At 49.6% G+C, this 20,120-nt stretch overlaps 1 protein-coding gene across 1 annotated transcript in view; it reads right to left on the minus strand.

Annotated features, from left to right (window-relative positions):
- MKNK2 (MAPK interacting serine/threonine kinase 2) overlaps nt 1-18,236 on the minus strand; it is a 43,491-nt gene extending 25,255 nt beyond the window's left edge. The window contains exons 1-5 of the mRNA XM_080989027.1: nt 18,119-18,236; nt 16,065-16,223; nt 7,105-7,186; nt 5,831-5,932; nt 4,441-4,538 (exon numbers count right to left, since the gene is read on the minus strand). Coding sequence (XP_080845153.1) covers nt 4,441-4,538; nt 5,831-5,932; nt 7,105-7,186; nt 16,065-16,112 — 330 coding nt within the window. The 5' untranslated portion in view covers nt 16,113-16,223; nt 18,119-18,236. The remainder of the gene's footprint in view (nt 1-4,440; nt 4,539-5,830; nt 5,933-7,104; nt 7,187-16,064; nt 16,224-18,118) is intronic.
- Between the last annotated feature and the right edge of the window lie 1,884 nt (nt 18,237-20,120).

The following is a 20,120-nucleotide window of genomic DNA, read 5'->3' on the forward strand; positions in this document are numbered from 1 at the left end:
AGGTCATACCACGAACCAACAGAAGATTTTCCGCAGCAATGGAATTGCTCCCAGTTAGGCACCATAAACACACCAGCCCCCAATCACCACTTCCTTAATTTTTTTATTTTTTGCAAAACACAGCTGTTCCCTTTGCAGCTGTTTCCTTTTCAAAAAAGCATTTTACGAAGACATTCTTGGGCTCATCCAGGGACTTCCTTGTTTTGCTCCAGCCTCAAAAAAACACCCCTATTTTGCTTTTCACGCCTACAATCACAGATAAAGAAAATGTCCTTAAAATCTAAGCAGCTCAAATAGGAATTGCAACTCCATAGAAAACAGCCCAAAATCTTGCACCGGGCACTCGGTCCCACCACTCTGGAATACAGTGATAATGGAGAAAATTGAGCATCTTTTGAGATTTTAACGAGGACTAGAGCTTCCAGACATTTTACATATAATTTGAAATTTCTTCATTACATATGTAGAGTGAAGCCATCATTTTTGAGACAAGCCTGGGAAATGACACTTGAAAATCCAGTAACACCAATATTCTCTCTTAATGCAAAGACTTTCTTTCTTTCTCTTTCTTTCTTTCTTTCTTTCTTTCTTGAACTGGGCTTTGTTATTTCACCTGGGGGGGCATTTAGTTTCCCGTCTTTTAATTTTCATCTGTCGTTACAGAAGGCGAGAAAATGTTCCTAAGGCGAGAAAATAAATGTATTGTCTATTGCTATATCTGTGCGTGTACACACATACACAATTTGTTTTCTCCTGTTCTGGAGGGCGGGACTCGAACCCGTGGCTTCAAGCTACAAGAAAGGAGATTCCGACTGAACATCAGGAAAACTTTCCGACAGTAAGAGCTGTTCGACAATGGGTGGAAGGTGGCGGACTCTCCTTCCTTGGAAGTTTTTAAGCAGAGGTTGGCTGGCCATCTGCCAGGAGTTCTTGAACTGAGATCCCTGCATTGCAGGGGGTTGGACTGGATGACCCTCAGGGGTCCCAACTATGAATGCACTTGGGGGTGGCGGCTGTTTTGTGAGAGGAGCATTGCCCCCCCATGCACATACCCCCCCCCCAAATTTTGCTTCTCTCTCCCCTTCTAAAATCAGAGTTCGATGGGACGCAAAGAGTAATCTAGTACAATATTTCAGAAGATCACGCCTGGAGCTGTTTTTGCACTACAACTCCCACCCTCCCTAGCTAGCAGGACCAGCAGTCAGGGATGATGGGAATCGTAGTCCCAAAACAGCTGGAGACCTAAGTTTGGGAAACGTCGACTAACTGTCCGCAACGCAAAATAACAATAAAAATCGTAAAATGAAAAACTCCCGTTTTACTTTTCACTCGACCCAAAGTTCTTAAGACGAAACAGGGAATACGTTCATTTTATATTGGTGTTGGTGCTGACCTTTAAAGCCCTAAACGGCCTCAGCCCAGTATACCTGAAGGAGCGTCTCCACCCCCATCGTTCAGCCCGGACGCTGAGGTCCAGCGCCAAGGGCCTTCTGGCAGTTCCCTCACTGCGAGAAGCCAAGTTACAGGGAACCAGGCAGAGGGCCTTCTCGGTGGTGGCACCTGCCCTGTGGAACGCCCTCCCACCAGATGTCAAAGGCAGAAACAACCACCAGACTTTTAGGAGACATCTGAAGGCAGCCCTGTTTAGGGAAGCTTTTAATGTTTGATGTATTACGGTATTTTAATATTTTGTTGGAAGCCGCCCAGATTGGCTGGGGAAACTCAGCCAGATGGGCAGGCTATAAATACAGTGGTACCTTGTTTTGATTCCTGGATCCGTTCCGGAGCCCCAGACGCTCGACAAAGCGCCGCTCTGCGCATGCCCGTGAGCAGTTTTGCGCTTCTGCACATGCATGAAGCATGATTTAGCGGGCGTGTGCGAGCAGCAAACCCGGAAGTAACCCATTCCGGTACTTCCGGGTTTGCTGTGGACATTCCATGAAATGGACACTAAACAGGGCAGACTCACAATGAGGTACTACTGTAATACATTATTATTATTATTATTATTATTATTATTATTATTATTAAATTGTATTTATACCCTGCCCTCCCCAGCCAAGGCCGGGCTCAGGGTGGCTAACAACCAATAATAAAAACAAGTTGAATGACTACAACTTAAAAACAAGATTAAAATACAACATCAAAACATTAAAATACAGCCTCATCACAGGAGGAGAAAGGAAAAAAAGAAAGAGGGGGAGGGAATCAAATTGAATTATTATTATAATATCCCCATCTGCACCCAAAATCTGGCTCCGGAAAGGGGCGAGGGGCTTCCTTTTGGGAGGTGCCATCACTGCCGCAGCCCAAACCCCCCCAGTCATAAGGAGCGAGAATCGGATTATTTACGGAGCTCTAAACTTTTCTCCTCGCCCCAAGATGCTGCTTTGCAGCCAAAGCCCGATGAAAAGGCCTGCTTGTTCCTCTCCCTCGCATGAAAGGGAAGGGGGGGGTGCCAGCGCCAGAACAGCAGCTGTTCTCCTCCCCTCCGGCACAGGCAGGTCACCACCTCGGCCCTCCCCAACTTCTGCCTCCACAAAAAAAAGCCAGTTTTGCCACCACCGCCCGCCCTCCCTCACTCTGCATCTCCCATGCACTGAAAAAAACAGCCTCGTGCAGAGAGGAATTTCTTCTTTGGGGTGGGTGGTGAAAAAAGAGGCAGGGGTCCGCAGAGGAAAATAAGGAAGCGATTGCAACGGGTGGCAGACACGGCACCAGCTGATGGAGAAAAATAATAATAATTTATTATTTATTCCCCAGCCACTCTGGGCGGCTTCCAAAAAAATATTAAAATACTGTAATACATCAAACATTAAAAGCTTCCCTAAAAAAAAAAAAAAGCTTTCCTTCCTGTCTCACAAGACTCAAATCCGGGGGCGTTCCTTAAAGCCGAATGCTAAGAGCTGGGAAGGCGCCCGAGTTGGGTTTTTTTTTTAAATGTATTTTTATTAAATATTTTCTTGATTTACAAAAGTGTCTGCAATGCCTCTCTCTCGTATTTTTTTCCTCTCCATGTAACATTTTTACAAATCAGTTTCATTTGTTGAGACATTAGGAAGAAAAGGGGGAAAGGCGGGGTGTCGGGGGACGATGTTTCTATTTTACTTAATATATTGTAGGGTTTGGCGTCAGCGTTGCTCGTGCAGGTTCTCTGCTGTTTGCTTGTGCTCCTTTGGTGGTGAGAGAGGTTGGCGTTGGCCTAAGGGCAGGCACCCCCAAACTCAGCCCTCCAGATGTTTTGGGACTACAACTCCCATCATCCCTAGCTAACAGGACCAGTAGTCAGGGATGATGGGAACTGTAGTCCCAAAACAGCTGGAGGGCCAAGTTTGGGGGTGCCTGGCCCAGGGTGTGGCTGTTCACTTGTGATTGGCTGTGGTGGTCTTTGTTTTCATGTGTGAGTGGGGTGGGTGGGTGTTTTGGATCAGGTTAGCCATATTGATTTGTATGCTGTTGGTGGATTATTGTCGTTGTCTTGTTGGGCTGTGTGTGTGATAAAGGGGAGCGTCTTCTTCTGTTTGTCCCCGTGTCAGTTTCAGTTTATTGGTTAATTTTTCTAGTAGGGCTGTTTCCCATACTATTTGGTACCATTGGTCCATGCTTCCTCCTGACAGGTCTCTCCAGTGTCTGGTTATGGTCTTTCTGGCTGCTGAAAGTAGGTGGGTTATGAGTTCTTTGTGGTGTAAATGGGCATTGTTGTCTTGGAAGGTGTTTAGTAAGGCCAATTCTGGGGTGGTTTCTAATACTTGCTTGGTTATTTTACTTATTTCTCGTATGGTTGTTGTCCAGAATAGTTGAATTTTGGGACACTCCCACCACATGTGGAGGAAAGCACCTAAACCCCAATTGTCCGTGCTCCTATTCCAATAGCACAAAGACCTACCCGTGAAGCGTTTCTTTAATTCTCTCTCTCTCTCTCTCTCCCCCTCCAAATCCCGGCTAACCACACCAACCAGGAAAACACTACCGAAGACATTTTATGCTGGAAATTCCTGACACACACACACACACACACACACACACACACACCAATTTTGGCCCAGGAAAGACCTTCACGCAGGGCCTGTGGAACTCCCTGCCACAGGAGACGGCCAGGGCCACGATTGTGGATGGCTTCAAAAGAGGGTTTGGAGGATTGAGTCATCACTGGCCGGCAGCCACAATGGCTACACTCTGCCTCTGCGGTCAGAGGCAGCCATAACAGGCAACAGTAAAAGCGCAACACAACCATCTCACACCCAAACCGCAATGCAGTTGCAGGAGGGGAGAGAATCCCACTTGCAGGCTTCTCACCAGGGCATCCGGCCGGCCTCCGTGAGAATCACAGATTTGTGGAGCTGGCGGGGACCCCGAGGGTCATCCATCCCAACCCGCTGCCATGCAGAAATCTCTTGCCCGACCCGGGGCTCAAACTCCAAAGTCCCCAAGCTCCCTTACCTTCACTGCATACTCTTTGTTGGTAATGAGGTTAACACAAGCCTGGACTTTTGCATGAGCCCCTTCCCCGAGGACCTCTTCCTGGAGTTGGTAAACGTCTGAAGGTTTGCAGGGTACGGGGGGGGGGGGGAGAGAGACAAGGAAAGAAGAGAATTATGGGGGGGGAATCAAAGTGCTATTCCCTGCGTCGTTGCCTGAACTTTCTTCCAAAAACTGTGTTTATATTCCAAAAATTCCAAATAAAAGTCCAATATATATTTTTAAAATGTTCTTTTTATATCGCCAACTTCCCATCTCGTTTTCCGTGATGTTTTTCTGATCTCCTCGCTCCCTTTGCCTGTCTCCCCTCTTTTTTAACACAGCCGTAGCACAATCATCGTTCGTTCTTTCTGCTGCTCAGAGTTTGAATCCTGATCACGGATTCTTCGTGCTGCCATATTTCTCCAAATAATCCGGCAAAGGCTTCCATTCTTCAAAAAAAAAACCAAAAAAAAACCCCAAGCACCAGATCATCTTATTTTAACTGATGGCTTTGTTGATTTGACATCGTCCACCTTTGCCTGAATTTTGCAGACGCCTCTCCCTGCTGTCCCTCAAATTACAGATCATCATCATCATTGTTTTTGTTGTTGCTGTTATTTCAATTTACATGCCTCCCTATATCATTCAAAACACATTACAGAACATCAACAACAAGAACAAAAAAAGCATACTGACAGACCGCCTAATAGTAAAATAGCCAGTAGCTGCAGTCCCTGCAGGTTTAAAGTTCTAGTCCTCATTGCCTCTCACCGTTCCTGCAAAAATAAAACAAGGGGCTGGTCCTCATGATTCTGAACGAACAGGCTGGTTTAAAAAGGAAGATCTCCTTCAAACAGCGTCACACCTTTGGGTCTCATCCAACTCAGTGCAGTCTACACCAACCTTTCCCTAAATGCAAGCGTCTAATCCAGGGTTTCCCAAATATGGGTCTCCAGCTGTTTTTCGACTACAATCCCCATAATCCCTGACTGCCAGCCCTGCTAGTTTGAGAGGATGGGAGTTGTAGTCCAACAATTGCATGAGAACAAACTTCTCCTGGTCTAATCCATCTCCTTTGAAAAAGCACCACTTCCTTCCCCAGCCTTTGGAGCAGATTTTGTGCATTTGTATCGTTTCCTGGTCTGTACAGATTGCAGGGTGGGCTTTATTTACTTTTTCAAAGTTTGCAAATTTGGATAAATAAACACACATCTCTCCTGAAACCCTCTTGCTGCTGCAGGCTTCTTGCGGACACAGCCCCTCTCACGAGGCCACAAGGACTGAGCGGAAAACGTTTTGCTGCAAGGGGAAGGTGGGAGGTGACGATTTCGAGAATAAACGCTGAGGACCAGCAACTTGAGCCGCTCACCTTCAAACCTTCCGGAAAAGCTATCCGTGGCCCGACAGCGTTTTTTCTTTTTGTTCCGTTTCTTCGCGTTGGGGATGTCGATGGGCTGACTCGAAGGCATGTCTGTTCCACAAGATTTGAGGGTGGGGAGGAGAATCACAGTTAAAGGTAGCATTTGAACCCAGGACCAGGCACGAAGCAACAATCCCTAAAACCAGAGGCATGCTGGGTTCTGAGGTCGCCCTTAAACTTTGCATTTTGCATGAAACAGCCAGCGGCTTATAATTTCAAGGTAGACTCTCTTTGAAAAGGGAGGCTCCATTACAGGAATTAAGACCAGGGTGGGGAAGCCGTTCCACATGACAGCTGTGGGCGGGGCTAAGGGGCAAATGTGGGCGGGGCTATTAATAAAAGCTTCACTTTTGTACAGTAGGGCAGTGCTGCGCAGTGGTTAGAGCAACTTGCCAAACTTGGGTCCCTGGCTGTTTTGAGACTACAATTCCTATCACCCCCGACCACGGGTCCTGCTAGCTGGGCATGATGGGCACTGTAGTCCAAAAACAGCTAGAATCCCAAGTTTGGGAGACCCTGGGTCAAGACCAGGGTTCAAATCCCGACACCTGTTCACAAAGCCAGCCACCGCTTCTTAACTGAACCCACCTCACAGGATGGGGAGGAAACCATGAACACCAGCTTAGAGGAAAAAAGGTGGCATTCTGAACCCAATAAATGGGAGAGTTATGAGGGCCAGAAGGAGAGGTCTCGGGGGCCGCACTCCTCTCCCCTGCAGTTCACAATCCCTGGAATAGAGGTAAAAAGGTAAAGGGACCCCTGACCATTAGGTCCAGTCGTGGCCGACTCTGGGGTTGCAGCACTCATCTCGCTTTACTGGCCGAGGGAGCCGGCATACAGCTTCCGGGTCATGTAGCCAGCATGACTAAGCCACTTCTGGCGAACCAGAGCAGCGCACGGAAACGCCGTTTACCTTCCCGCCGGAGCCGTACCTATTTATCTACTTGCACTTGACATGCTTTCAAACTGCTAGGTTGGCAGGAGCAGGGACCGAGCAAACAGGAGCTCACCCCGTCGCAGGGATTCGAACCGTCGACCTTCTGATCGGCAAGTCCTAGGCTCTGTGGTTTAACCCACAGCGCCACCCAGAATAGAGGTACCCTCCATCAAATTGGCTGAATCTCAAGAGGTGTAAACCTAGGACAATTCCCAGTTCAGGAACTGCTTTTCTTCCTCCTAACCCCTTTCAGAAAGCAAAACGGAATTAAAACGGCGGTGCTCACCGGGCCGAGAGGGGCATTCGAAGTTGAAGACAGAATCCAGGTGAGTGGACTGGGAGAATTCGATGTCAAACGGGTTCTGGCCCTGGGAGTAGAGGGAGAGAAAGTCACATCCAAGCCAGAATTAAAGGGGGGGAATGCTGGTAAGAAGCTTCCGGGGGATACTAGGGGTCTGCTAGACCTGAGCTACACACTTAGCCTCTCCTAGACCTGAGGTGCATATTCAGTAAAAAGCATTTGCTAGACCTGAGTGGCACATTTGGCCTCTGCTAGACCTGAGCTGCCAGCTTCTTAAACGGCAGCCGCTATCGCTGCCAACTTTTTCTGGCCAGCCACCCAAGCGCAGAAAACCTTCAGAGATGTTCTTCTGCCTGCTCCCTTTAGGTCAACGGTATTTAATGGGCGCAGCCAGCCAGCCCAAATTTTGTACATTTTGAAAAAATACTTTGCCACTTAGGGGCTGGTTTTGCTTTTCCAGAGGCAGCTCTGTGTGTCGTTCAACCCGGACGGAACTGGTCGATTCAAAAAATAAAAAGTAATTTGAACTTTTCTTGTGGACTAGAAACTTAGCAACCTGCAATTGCAGCTTTGCAGGAGCCGACTCCCTTGAAAGCGCTCGAACCGGTTCCTTCCCTGCTGCGCGACACCCTGGCAAGGGAGAACAAAACCAGGAACCTGACTCTTCCCCAGTACACAGTCTCCGTGGACAGGTGTGACTGGTGGAGGCCGCAAAAGGAGGCCAACGGGGAGGAGAACCGCAGGGTAGCCTAACCAGACCCGGCCGGAACGCTGCCCCACCGGCTGTGGCTGGGGATCCAGCCCATAATGAGCAGGGAGGAGACAGCTTGTTTGGGAACAGCAGGGCAGGGCGAGGCGAGAAGCTTGCAGAGACACCAGGTGCTCCGAAGCAGAAAACACAGGAGGCGTCTGCTAGACCTGAGATTCACACTAAGCCTCTCCTGGACCTGAGCTGCGCATTTATATATCGGAAGGAGCGTCTCCACCCCCATCGTTCTGCCCACACACTGAGGTCCAGCGCCAAGGGCCTTCTGGCGGTTCACTCCCTGCGAGAAGCAAAGCTACAGGAAACCAGGCAGAGGGCCTTCTCGGTGGTGGCACCCGCCCTGTGGAACTCCCTCCCACCAGATTTCAAAGAGAACAACAACTACCAGACTTTTAGAAGATATCTGAAGGCAGCCCTGTTTAGGGAAGCTTTTAATGTTTAACAGACCATTTTAATACTTTGTTGGAAGCCGCCCAGAGTGGCAGGGGAAACCCAGCCAGATGGGCGGGGTATCAATTAATTTATTATTATTATTATTATTATTATTATTATTATTATAAAAAAGCATGTGGCAGATTCCTTTCTGGGCTGCGCCACAGGGGTGGTGTGGGGGTAGCAAATGGACTTTGAATACACCCCCAGCATTTATATTAAGGAATAGAACCGTAGAATACTAAGAGTTGGAAGGCACCCTGAGGATCATCTAGTCTGACCCGCTGCACGGCAATCGAACCTGCAACCTTGGCATTATTATCAAGCACCACGCTCTAACCAACAGAGTTCTCATCCAGGTTCCTCAAGTCCACATTCTATATTCAGTACCTTGAAGGTAGAAGAGGAGCAGCTCAGGGTACAGCGCCTGTCGCAGAATCAGGGAACGGCTGGAAGGGACCCCAAGAGTCATCTAGTCAGCCCTCAATCCTTAACATCTCTTTGTAGGAGGCCCCCACGTGTTTGAAACTCAGCTATCTAAGCTTGGCACCTTAAACCTAGGTTGTGGTCACAGCAGCAGAATGTCTATTCGCCGGGGGGGGGGTTGGACTAGATGACCGCTGGGGTCCCTTCCAACGCAACAATTCAACGATCTCAGCTACATTGCTTGACCGCAGCTTGCTCTTACGACAATTCACTTGTCCCCATATGCAAGGCGGAGAAACACGCACAGTGGAAATGGAAACAGCATTGAGTGTGGACTACAGCTTTTATTTTATATACATTTTTATTAATTTTTTAACATATCATTTCCAACTGTCATTTAACACAAATTCTTATCTTATACAATATTTTAGACTTCCATCAACAACCTCTGAAGATTTCCCGTCCTTTATCACTTGTTCTGCATTTCTTAATTTCTCTGTTACTTTTAATCATCATTAACTAAGAATTCTCTTCATAGTCTTCTTTGCAATATTTCACATAATCCTCCTTACAGAACTTCTTGCAGTCCTACCAGCGTAATCTGTTTATTACAATTGCTTTTCAAATAGTTCAAGCATTTACTCCACTCTTCTAAGAATCTCTTAAATTCTTAAAGCAGAGGTTTCCAAATGGCGCCCAAATATCACGTCGTCGCAGCCGGACCAGCGCCAGTAGCAAAACCAGCGTTTGAAAATCCGAGTCAGGCGCATTTTCTGAGTCCTCTGGCCCCAACAAGGCAACTTGGAATTCCTTTCACCCAAAAGGAAACCCTAGTTTAAGATTTGGCGCCTGGCTTCCATATCTGAGTTTCCAAGCCTGCTCCTTGAGTGCTCTCTGCACGTGCTCAAGCAACTCTTCCCCCTGGGGGGGAACTAGCCTCCGAGGATTAAGCCCCCCGCTCCCATCGTAAACCCCATTATTAGCACCCCCTGACCGCAAACCAAATCCACCCCCATCTCATTCCAGGCCAAAAAAAGGGAGGGAGCAGCAGCCTTATCACAAGCGGCGCCTTTTGAACCTGCAGCCTGGATAGACAGGCTGTCCTCCCGATTATTATGAAATCTACTCAGGTGAAGGAGGCAGGCGCTTCCCACAGTAGGTATAGGTACCCCTGACCATTAGGTCCAGTCGTGACCGACTCGGGGTTTGTGCGCTCATCTCACTCTATAGGCCGAGGGAGCCGGCATTTGTCCGTAGACAGCTTCTGGGTCATGTGGCCAGCATGACAAAGCCGCTTCTGGCGAACCAGAGCAGCGCACGAAAACGCCGTTTACCTTCCCGCTGGAGCGGTACCTATTTATCTACTTGCACTTTGACGTGCTTTCGAACTGCTAGGTTGGCAGGAGCAGGGACCGAGCAACGGGAGCTCACCCCGTCGCGGGGATTCGAACTGCCGACCTTCTGATCGGCAAGTCCTAGGCTCTGTGGTTTAACCCACAGCGCCACCCGCGTCAGTAGAGAGAGAAATGTTTTGTTCAAGCTCTCTGAACACAAACACAGCCCTCTGTTGCATTGGTCCTTAGCAGAGAACAAGCTAGTTTCCTCCTGCTCCGGACGGTAAGACTCGAACCCGTGACCAGAAACGAGATTCCAACTCAACCTCAGGAAGAACTTTCTGACAGTAAGAGTCGTTCGGCAGGTTGCAGATTCTGCTTCCTTGCAGGCTTTTGAAGCAAAGGTATGACGGCCACCTGTCATGGATGCTTCAGCTGAGATTCCTGCATTGCAGCGGGTTGGGCTGGATGACCCCTGGGGTTCCCTTCCAGCTCACGATTCTATGATTCTATCCGCAGCCTTCACCTCCAGACCCTCTTTTGAAAGCCAGCCTTCTCCCACACCCCTTTAATCCATTCTCAATGCATGAGGCTGGGCACATTGTGACTTTTTATTATTAGATTGCGGCTATTAATAAAGAACAGCGGCAAGAGAAATTGATGAACTACGCAGAATTGGCTAAACTGACATACAAACTGCGCGATAAGGACAACTGTGACTTTAAAGAAGAATTGGAACTTTTTGCAAATTACTTTTTAAAAAAAATGAGTTGGACTCCTTGGCAGGTTCTGAATAAACATACACAAATTTATTGATTGATAACATGGCAAGACAGATAATGTAAGGATTGTATAATTTTGCAAGATGTAGAGAATAATATTTGCTGAGAAATCTCTGGGGGAGGGGAGGGAGAGTTTGAGGGGGGTGGGGGGAAAAGGGGAGAAAATAATGAATATGATATGTTGTAATTGTTAATAAAAACATTTTTTTAAAAAAAGATTGCGGCTATTAATGTTTGACATTTTATTGTGTTTTTCTATGTGTCGGGAGCCGCCCAGTGTGGCTGGGGAAACCCAGCCAGACTGGAGTGGGGAAGTATAAATTATTATTATTATTATTATTACTTATTATTTTCCGCTCTGCTTGCGCCAACCCCCGATCCCCTTTGTGCCTGCTTAATTTCCACCCATCCCTCAAAAAATGCGAAAAAACAACAGGAAAACCCACAGACCCCTTTCAACCTCTCTGCTCCTGCCACTTTGGATTTTGCAAAACCCGGGTCTGCGAATTCCCTGTATGAGACTCCCTTGTGCCTTTGCGCACCAAACGCACAGACTGCGGAGGCCAAGATGCGCTTACATAACCCATCCCGCGCTGCGCCAAATATCCCTCCATGGGGCCTCCCAGCCGCGGAGAAGTTACATCACCCGGCCGCAAGCGAGTTTTGCAAAACGCGGAGTGCAAAAAGGGGGGGGGGGGACTGCAGGAACTGTCACGCCTCCATTCGGCGGCCTCCTTCTTTCACCCCGTGAAACACACTTGTGTGCGCACACAAACCCTTCATTCTGTGCACGCACAGTCCCTTCATTGCTCTCTTTTAAAACTGGAGAGTTGCGCAGCAATCGACTTAAGGACCCAGGCTTTTCACGACAAGCAATAAATGCAAGGGAATCTATTGTGCAGGCTGTGTGTGTGTGTGTGTGTGTGTGTGTGTGTGTGTGTGTGTGCCGGCATGTTTAAAAATAAGCGCAAGGGCATTAATTTGAGATTAGGCAGCAAAGTCACAGGGTGGCCGGGAGGCTTCGACCATCGCCAACCCGAAAGGCGTCTTGCAAGAAATCTCTTGGAAAAATACTGGCAGGAAACGCAACCGGGGGGGGGGGGGCATGTCGAGCCCCGTGCGTTTGAGGCACACACCCACATTCTAAATTGCAAAGAAAAGATTTTGCATTACATAAGGAGGAATGGAGTACGGGATCTCAGCATGCGCTGGAGAGGGAAACGAAAATAAGATTATTCCTAAAGAGCAGCTGTTATCTGCAGGCGGAAAACCCCATGAGGTTGGCTGTAGGGCAGGGGATGGGGTTAAGAACATAGGAGATTTGGAGGCATGGATGGAGGCGGCCGATGGACCCCACAAAAGGGTTCCTTCTCTCACCCCATAGTTATCATAGAAGCGTAGATTTTTGAGGGACACCAGGGGGTCATCTATCCCAACCCGCTGCGATGCAGGGAAGATTTGCACGCAGAAAGCCTAGGTTTGATCCTCAACATCTCTGACTAGGAAGCCCTGGATAGGCACTGCCAGCTGGTTGCCGTTAATACTGAGCTACATGGACCAGCAAGGAAGCTTCCTGTTTTATCTTAACAACCTTGCGAAGCAGGCTGAAGTTGAGCGAGAGATATTCCAGAGATCAGCCAGTGAGGGTTTGGAGTCGCAGACTCCTCGGTGCCCGACCTTGACGCGACACAGATTCACTCTGGAAGTCTGAGCACCGTTTCAAAACCGGCATCTCACAGCTGGAGCAGGCGAGACCTGGGTTCGAATCTCCATTGAGCCACAAACTCAACTCTCCCGACTCTGAAACCTGCAAAGGACTGAAGAAGGCAGGCCTCTTTGCAGAACTACAAATCCCATCATCCCTGACCATTGGGCTATGGTGGCGACTGGGAGCTGGAGCCCAGCCATGATGACCGGAGAACCAGAGGCCCCCCATGGCTGTGTTGTCTTGACCCACACGGCTACTCGTCTGCAATGTTTGCAGGATTATTCCAGCTGCAAAAAATCGTGCAACCTTTCGGCCTTTTAATTTGGAGAAGAGGGAAGCAAGCATACGTTTGCAGGATTACGTCCGCCATGGAAAAAAGAGTGAAAAGCTTTTCTCCCTCTCTCACAAACGCTTGCGGATGTCCCAACAAAGTTAGACGGTCGGAAGATCCGGGACGGACAGAGGAAAGCCCTTCTTGTGCACCGTTAAAACTATGGAACTCCTTGCTGCAGGAGCCAGTCATGCCCACCAACCCAGAAGGGTTAAAAAAACAGGATGAGGCAACTTCACGGCAGACAAGGCTACTAGTAAGGAAGGCTAGAAATGCTTCTGAAGACCAGTTGCTGGAAAGCATGGAATCAGCGAGTTGGAAGGGGACCCCTCAAGGTCATCCAGCCCAACCCGCTGCAATGCAGGGATCTCAGCTCAAGCACCCAGGACGGATGGCCACCCAACCTTGGCTTGAAGACCTCCAAGGAAGGAGAGGCCACAACCTCCAAAAGGAGACGGTTCTGCAGGAGGGGAGAGTTGCTCTTTTGCTCAGATCCATGGGGGCATCCGGTGAGTCGCAGTGAGAACAGAAGCTGGGCTAGGTGGGTCACTGGCCGGATCCTGAAGCAAAGCTCTTCTTATGTTCCTATGGAACCTCCCTGTCCAGCGGCAGTCTATCTGGATCCCTAGGTTCTTGGGGGTAATTTGGCCACTGGGAGAACAGGATGGTGCTAGGCCACGTCTCATCCTGCAGTCTTTCCAATGTTCTCCTGGCAGATTCAGCCCAGGCCTGAACTGCAATGAAACCCCAGGGTTGCGGGTTCGAGCTCCACATTGGGCAAAAGATTCCTGCATTGCAGGGGGTTGGACTGGATGACCCTCAGGAACCGCTTCTAACTCTTAGGATTCTTTTCCCCAGAGGGAGTCCCAGCTTCTCTTCCGACCTGCCCAACCGGTCTGGCTCCGAGCCGCAGAGGACCAGCCCTCCCGCGTGGCTCCCAGCCTCTGCCAACCAGGACGCCGGCATCCCATAATTAGGGAGAGCCCTCGGCAACCAGACAGGGAGGGAGGGAGGCGGCACATCACGGGACAAACCCCATGACTCTGAGCGCAGGGTTGGCAGCCCTGCAGGGAGGAATTAATCTGCCGGGCCAAACAACCAACCGGGACTCGGCTATCCCGCCTGTGAAATGGGTACAAGACAGTAGAGACAGGCATGGAAACCTGTCTGGCCCCGGGACTCCTCCCTCCTTTTGTCTGTTCAAGAAAGGCTAAAATATTGGGAGTGTTTTCCGGGTGTTTGAGTGCAGCCCTGCAGTTGTCCCTGACGGGGACTGAACCCACAACCTTGGCAATATCAGCACCAGTCTCTAACCAATGCAGGGTCCCGTGTTGAACCTTTGGAGTGGCAGGAACCCGTCATCTCACAAGCTAAAGGTCACCTGCCACTCAGCAGTTCAGACAATTGGAGCCACATTGCGGGATCCTGACTCACACCAGCCATAACCCTGTTTCGTGCAAATTACAAAAACAAAACACTTGTATGGCATTATCCAATTTGGCCTCCTTTATTCAACCTGGGAGGCATCCAACCAGGTTCTACTCAGAGGAGGCAGGACACAAGCAACCATTGCTACACAAACGCACACCCCTGTAGCAACAACATCTGGGCCTCCATGAGGACTAGAAACCTGGCTGCAACTAGCAGAGAGCATCTGAGGATCAACAGGAATTGCAGAAAGCGTGCAGGCGATATCACTGCCTCCATGAGGACTAGAAACCTGCCTATGGAGAGCAGAGAGACGCAGAGAGGTCACGTCACCACTGAGCCAGCCTGCCAAAGGGTTTTGGGGAACTGCCGTTGGCTCATAAATCACGGAAGTTGAGCCGGCGCCTACGCACGACTTGCATCACTCCCCAAACATTTCAGGCAACCTGTTTGGAAGGACAGGATTCCCTGGCGCACTTGCACAACACAGAAGTCGGGCCCTGGCCGTCTCCCTAAACACACGTTCCGGCCAAAGGAACTGACACAACCCTCTTTTTGCTCATTCAGCAAAACAGGCACAAAAACCCCAGCACCATTGCATGTCAGGGCGCCAGCGAAACGGCAAGCAAGCCTTCATTAAATGCAAGCACCCAGCTCTCTCTTTCAAAAGAGCTTGCAAGCGCCAAAGGCTTCTCCTCTAGGAGGCCGACCCAGCAGCAAATTAATCTCACACACAACTCAGAAAAGTAAAAATGTACGGCGCTCCATGCAGACGCCCGAAACTGCAACACAACTTGACGCTAAAGCATTGCTTCTGACCAGGCACACCCACCAAGACAAACCCTACGACAAGGTGTCGTAAATCCTTATTAATTATTATTATTATTTGTTATTATGTCGGGTTCCTTTTAATCATTATTATGTCGGTTGATTTCAGGTTGTACGTTGACAATAAAGGTATTATTATTCCTCTCTGGCTCCAACCACCTGCTACGTCCCCATGCTGATTTCCCCCCTTTGATTGTAATCTCCTCAGGGCAGAGACCGTCAAGTCCTGATGGTCCTCTATAATTTGAAGGACAAGGTCAAAAACTTGCTTTTTGGTGGGGCGGAGGGCAGGGAGAAGGTGGTCCAATCCTCAGCATATCTACGTAGCGGTGTGCAGCATTTATATTATATTATATTATATTATATTATATTATATTATATTATATTATAATTATATGCTACTATTATATCTGCAGCAGCAAAAGTTTTGGGGTTAGGCCTACTAAGGAAGTATTTTCCACTACTCTGAGGAAGACCACCTGTGCCACACAGGATCCCGAGTCAGCTCTCGTGACTAGGAGTCCTGTGTAGCTCAGAAGCTTGCATGCACCTTAAAAAAAAAATTAAGCCTTTTTATAATGGATATACTTGCTGCAAAAGTTTCAGTGCAAACGGTTTCACAGCACATATTTTGATTCCCAACATAAGTCTCTCCACAATTTTTTTATCAATGAGCAACAAAGGCATTGCAAGCCTAGGCCCACTTACCTGGGAGTAAGCCCTATTGAATTCAATGGGGCTTCTTTATACATATATATGCCTGGGACTGCACTGCAAAAACACAACTCTTTTTTTTTTAAAGGGAAAAACAGAAAACGGAAGCAACTTTCAGAAGGCATTTAAAAAACCCAGACACATTAACTCCGCAATCCGACTTCCGCTAAATAATAATAGTTTTAATCTATCTTACCTTAAAGGAACGGTGGAAACCTTTGAGTTCTGTTTTTTTCTGCACCATTTTGGAGGTTTTGAAGATGCAAATGAAGTGGGGGGCGTAAAGAAAAGGAAAGGGGGGCGGAGAAGGAAAAAAAACTGGGGTGAAGCTAGTCCGGGTCTGCCGATGGAGACCCTGTAAAAGGGGAGAAAAGAGGAGAAATTTTAATTTTTAAAAAAGTTCAAGATTCAGCCACTGGGCGCATAACAATAAAATAGCTGTTGGGGTTTTTTTTGGGGGGGTGGGGATCTCATTTTTGACAAAGGAAATTTAAAAGCAAAGCACCAGACTCCTGGAAAAAAGGATAGAGACATGAGAACGAGGGTTTGCAAATGACACACAACACAACACAACACAGGAACAGCGTGCGTCCCGAAATATAGAAAATTGCAAGCGGAGATTTTGCAAACAAACACACAAAGAAGTGGGGGTTTCGGGGGGGGAGCAAGTATTTTTCTCTGACAACAGAGGCCCTTTTGCACAGGAATCCTCGTATTTAATAATCATAATCATCGTCATAATCACAGTAATAATAGTTTGTGCATTTAAGATTCAGTTCCCAACCTCTTCGACACAAGGCCTTTATTACAAAAATATCTCCATCTCCCCCCCCCCCCACTCTCTCTCTCTGTGTTGCACCAGATTTTCGTCCCTTTGTGATGCAATGCAAAGCTTAGGAAGAACATTCCTTGTTTATTATTTGAAAGAGGTTTTGCTTTATTTTTATTTTTTTTTCAAAGGAAGGGGGGGAACAAAATTCTTGGAGCGAAGGCAGATGTTGGAAGTACAGGCCCCGGGGAAGGAAGGGAAAAGGGGGTGTGTACAAAGGGGGTGGGCACCACACACACACACACACACCCCTTTTGGAAAGCAGGGATTATGCAGCCAACTCAAACCCTACTCACAAGTAGACCCACTGAAATCAGTGGTCATGCCCATAGATCTAAACAGTGGTTGCAGTTAGATGCAGCTGAGAACTGGTAGGAGAGGAATGTTATATCCCCCCCTAGCAAAACAAAATTTTAATATTTCCTCCCCCATCCCGTCGACCCACAAAAACCATATATAATATTTTGCAGCCGATCTTGTGGGGCAGATAGAATAGACTTTAAGAGAAGGAAACTCGCAGATTTGCAGTAAAATAATAATAAACCCAACGCTCTCTGGACTTTATTCTGAAAATCTGCAATTGGAGGGGGGTGACAGCAAAAATACACACCCCTTTTTCCAGGAGGGGTGGACTATTTCCTAAGTCACCCCCCCCCCAAGAAAAAAACCCTACATCCTGGATAGCAAGGGAGGGGGGCGTGATCATTCGCGTTGAGTTCATTTTCTATTATTGCATTCAGGAAGAAGGTAAAAGGGGGGAGGAGAAAAAGAATCGCTCACCACTGGGGGGGGGCGTGAAACGGATACGCCCCCGCAAAGCTTCCTCCCCCCCCCGCAAACACACCTCCCCAGGATTGCAACACAACAACAACAACACAATCCGGCCCTTTTCAATGCTACCAGGTTTGCAAAAAGGAAAAACATAAGATTTTCACACACACCCCCATTTGCAAAAATAAGGGGGGGCCACCAAAACACGGTAAAAAAAGAGAGAAAGGGGGATATTGGGGGGGGTGAAGGGCTGCCTCCCCAGCCCCTCCCCCTTCCTTTCCCACTGCAAAACCCCTCCCCCCCTTCAAAACACACACAAGACGGATTCAGCGGCGCGCGCCATGCAATGAGTTTGCAAACAAGGGGGGGGGAATGCAATACTCCCGGCCTGCTTTATTTATTTGCTGGGGGGGGCATTCGCACACCCCCATCTGAAATCTCCTCCCCAACCATTCTCTCCCTCCCCCCCCCCATTTCCATTGCAGAACTACGGAGATCCAGCCGTCTCTGGTTTTTGCAAAGCGCTTTTTGCAAATGCAATGGACGCGGCTTTGCAAAAGCGCCCGGGATTGGGGGGGGGGGGAGACAAGCGGGGGGGGGATCTGATCCGGCCCTCGGCAGCCCTCCCCCCGGCCCGCGGTCCCCCTTACCGAGGCTCGGGCTCCGCAGTGCTGGCGCCACTGTAGATGGAAAAGGCACAGCCGGGCTCGGGAAGGGAGGTGCCGAGCAGGCGCCGCGCGGAGCCTTATATAGGCGGCGGCCCCCGCTTGCATCAGCTGAGCCCCAACCGGCCCGCCCCTGCCTCCGCCTCCGCCGGCCGGGCCGGGAAGGGAAGGGCAGCAGCCGGCCGAGGCCAGCGGGGAGCGGCGAGAGGCAGACAGGCAGAGAGTTTGCTGCTCCGGCTGCCTCTGGGCATGGGCAGAGTGCCTCTGCGGCAGGAGAGAGAAGGCAGTGCGTGCCTCTAAACATGGGCAGAGTGTTTTCTGCTGCTGCCGTCTCCTCTAGGAAAGGGGTGCCTCTGGGCATGGGCAGAGTGCCTCTGCGGCAGGAGAGAGAAGTCAGAGTGCACCTCCAAACATGTGCAGAGTGTTTTCTGCTCCTGCCGTCTCCTCTAGGAAAGGGGTGCCTCTGGGCATGGGCAGAGTGCCTCTGTGGCAGGAGAGGGAGGGTAAAGAGTACCTGAAAGCATGTGCAGAGTGTTTTCTGCTCCTGCCATCTCCCCTGGGAAGGGAGTGCCTCTGCGGCAGAAGAGAGGAGGTAGAGTGCACATCTAAACATGTGCAGAGAGTTTTCTGCTCCTGCTGTCTCCTCTGGGAAAGGGGTGTCTCTAGGCATGTGCAGAGTGCCTCTGCGGCAGGAGAGAGAAGGCAGAGTGCTCCTCTAAACATGTGCAGAGTATTTTCTGCTCTTGCCGTCTCCTCTAGGAAAGGGGTGCCTCTGGGCATGGGCAGAGTGCCTCTGCGGCAGGAGAGAGAAGTCAGAGTGCACCTCCAAACATGTGCAGAGTGTTTTCTGCTCCTGCCGTCTCCTCTAGGAAAGGGGTGCCTCTGGGCATGGGCAGAGTGCCTCTGCGGCAGGAGAGAGAAGGCAGAGTGCTCCTCTAAACATGTGCAGAGTATTTTCTGCTCTTGCCGTCTGCTCTAGGAAAGGGTTGCCTCTGGGCATGGGCAGAGTGCCTCTGCGGCAGGAGAGAGAAGGCAGAGTGCTCCTCTAAACATGTGCAGAGTGTTTTCTGCTCCTGCCGTCTCCTCTAGGAAAGGGGTGCCTCTGGGCATGGGCAGAGTGCCTCTGCGGCAGGAGAGAGAAGGCAGAGTGCTCCTCTAAACATGTGCAGAGTATTTTCTGCTCTTGCCGTCTGCTCTAGGAAAGGGTTGCCTCTGGGCATGGGCAGAGTGCCTCTGCGGCAGGAGAGAGAAGGCAGAGTGCTCCTCTAAACATGTGCAGAGTGTTTTCTGCTCCTGCCGTCTCCTCTAGGAAAGGGGTGCCTCTGGGCATGGGCAGAGTGCCTCTGCGGCAGGAGAGAGAAGGCAGAGTGCTCCTCTAAACATGTGCAGAGTATTTTCTGCTCTTGCCGTCTGCTCTAGGAAAGGGTTGCCTCTGGGCATGGGCAGAGTGCCTCTGCGGCAGGAGAGAGAAGGCAGAGTGCTCCTCTAAACATGTGCAGAGTGTTTTCTGCTCCTGCCGTCTCCTCTAGGAAAGGGGTGCCTCTGGGCATGGGCAGAGTGCCTCTGCGGCAGGAGAGAGAAGTCAGAGTGCACCTCCAAACATGTGCAGAGTGTTTTCTGCTCCTGCCGTCTCCTCTAGGAAAGGGGTGCCTCTGGGCATGGGCAGAGTGCCTCTGCGGCAGGAGAGAGAAGTCAGAGTGCACCTCCAAACATGTGCAGAGTGTTTTCTGCTCCTGCCGTCTCCTCTAGGAAAGGGGTGCCTCTGGGCATGGGCAGAGTGCCTCTGTGGCAGGAGAGGGAGGGTAAAGAGTACCTGAAAGCATGTGCAGAGTGTTTTCTGCTCTTGCTGTCTCCCCTAGGAAGGGAGTGCCTCTGCGGCAGAAGAGAGGAGGTAGAGTGCACATCTAAACATGTGCAGAGAGTTTTCTGCTCCTGCTGTCTCCTCTGGGAAAGGGGTGTCTCTAGGCATGTGCAGAGTGCCTCTGCG

The sequence above is a fragment of the Podarcis pityusensis genome (genome assembly GCF_964106645.2).
Source record: "Podarcis pityusensis genome assembly, chromosome: 18".
NCBI lineage: Eukaryota > Metazoa > Chordata > Lepidosauria > Squamata > Lacertidae > Podarcis > Podarcis pityusensis.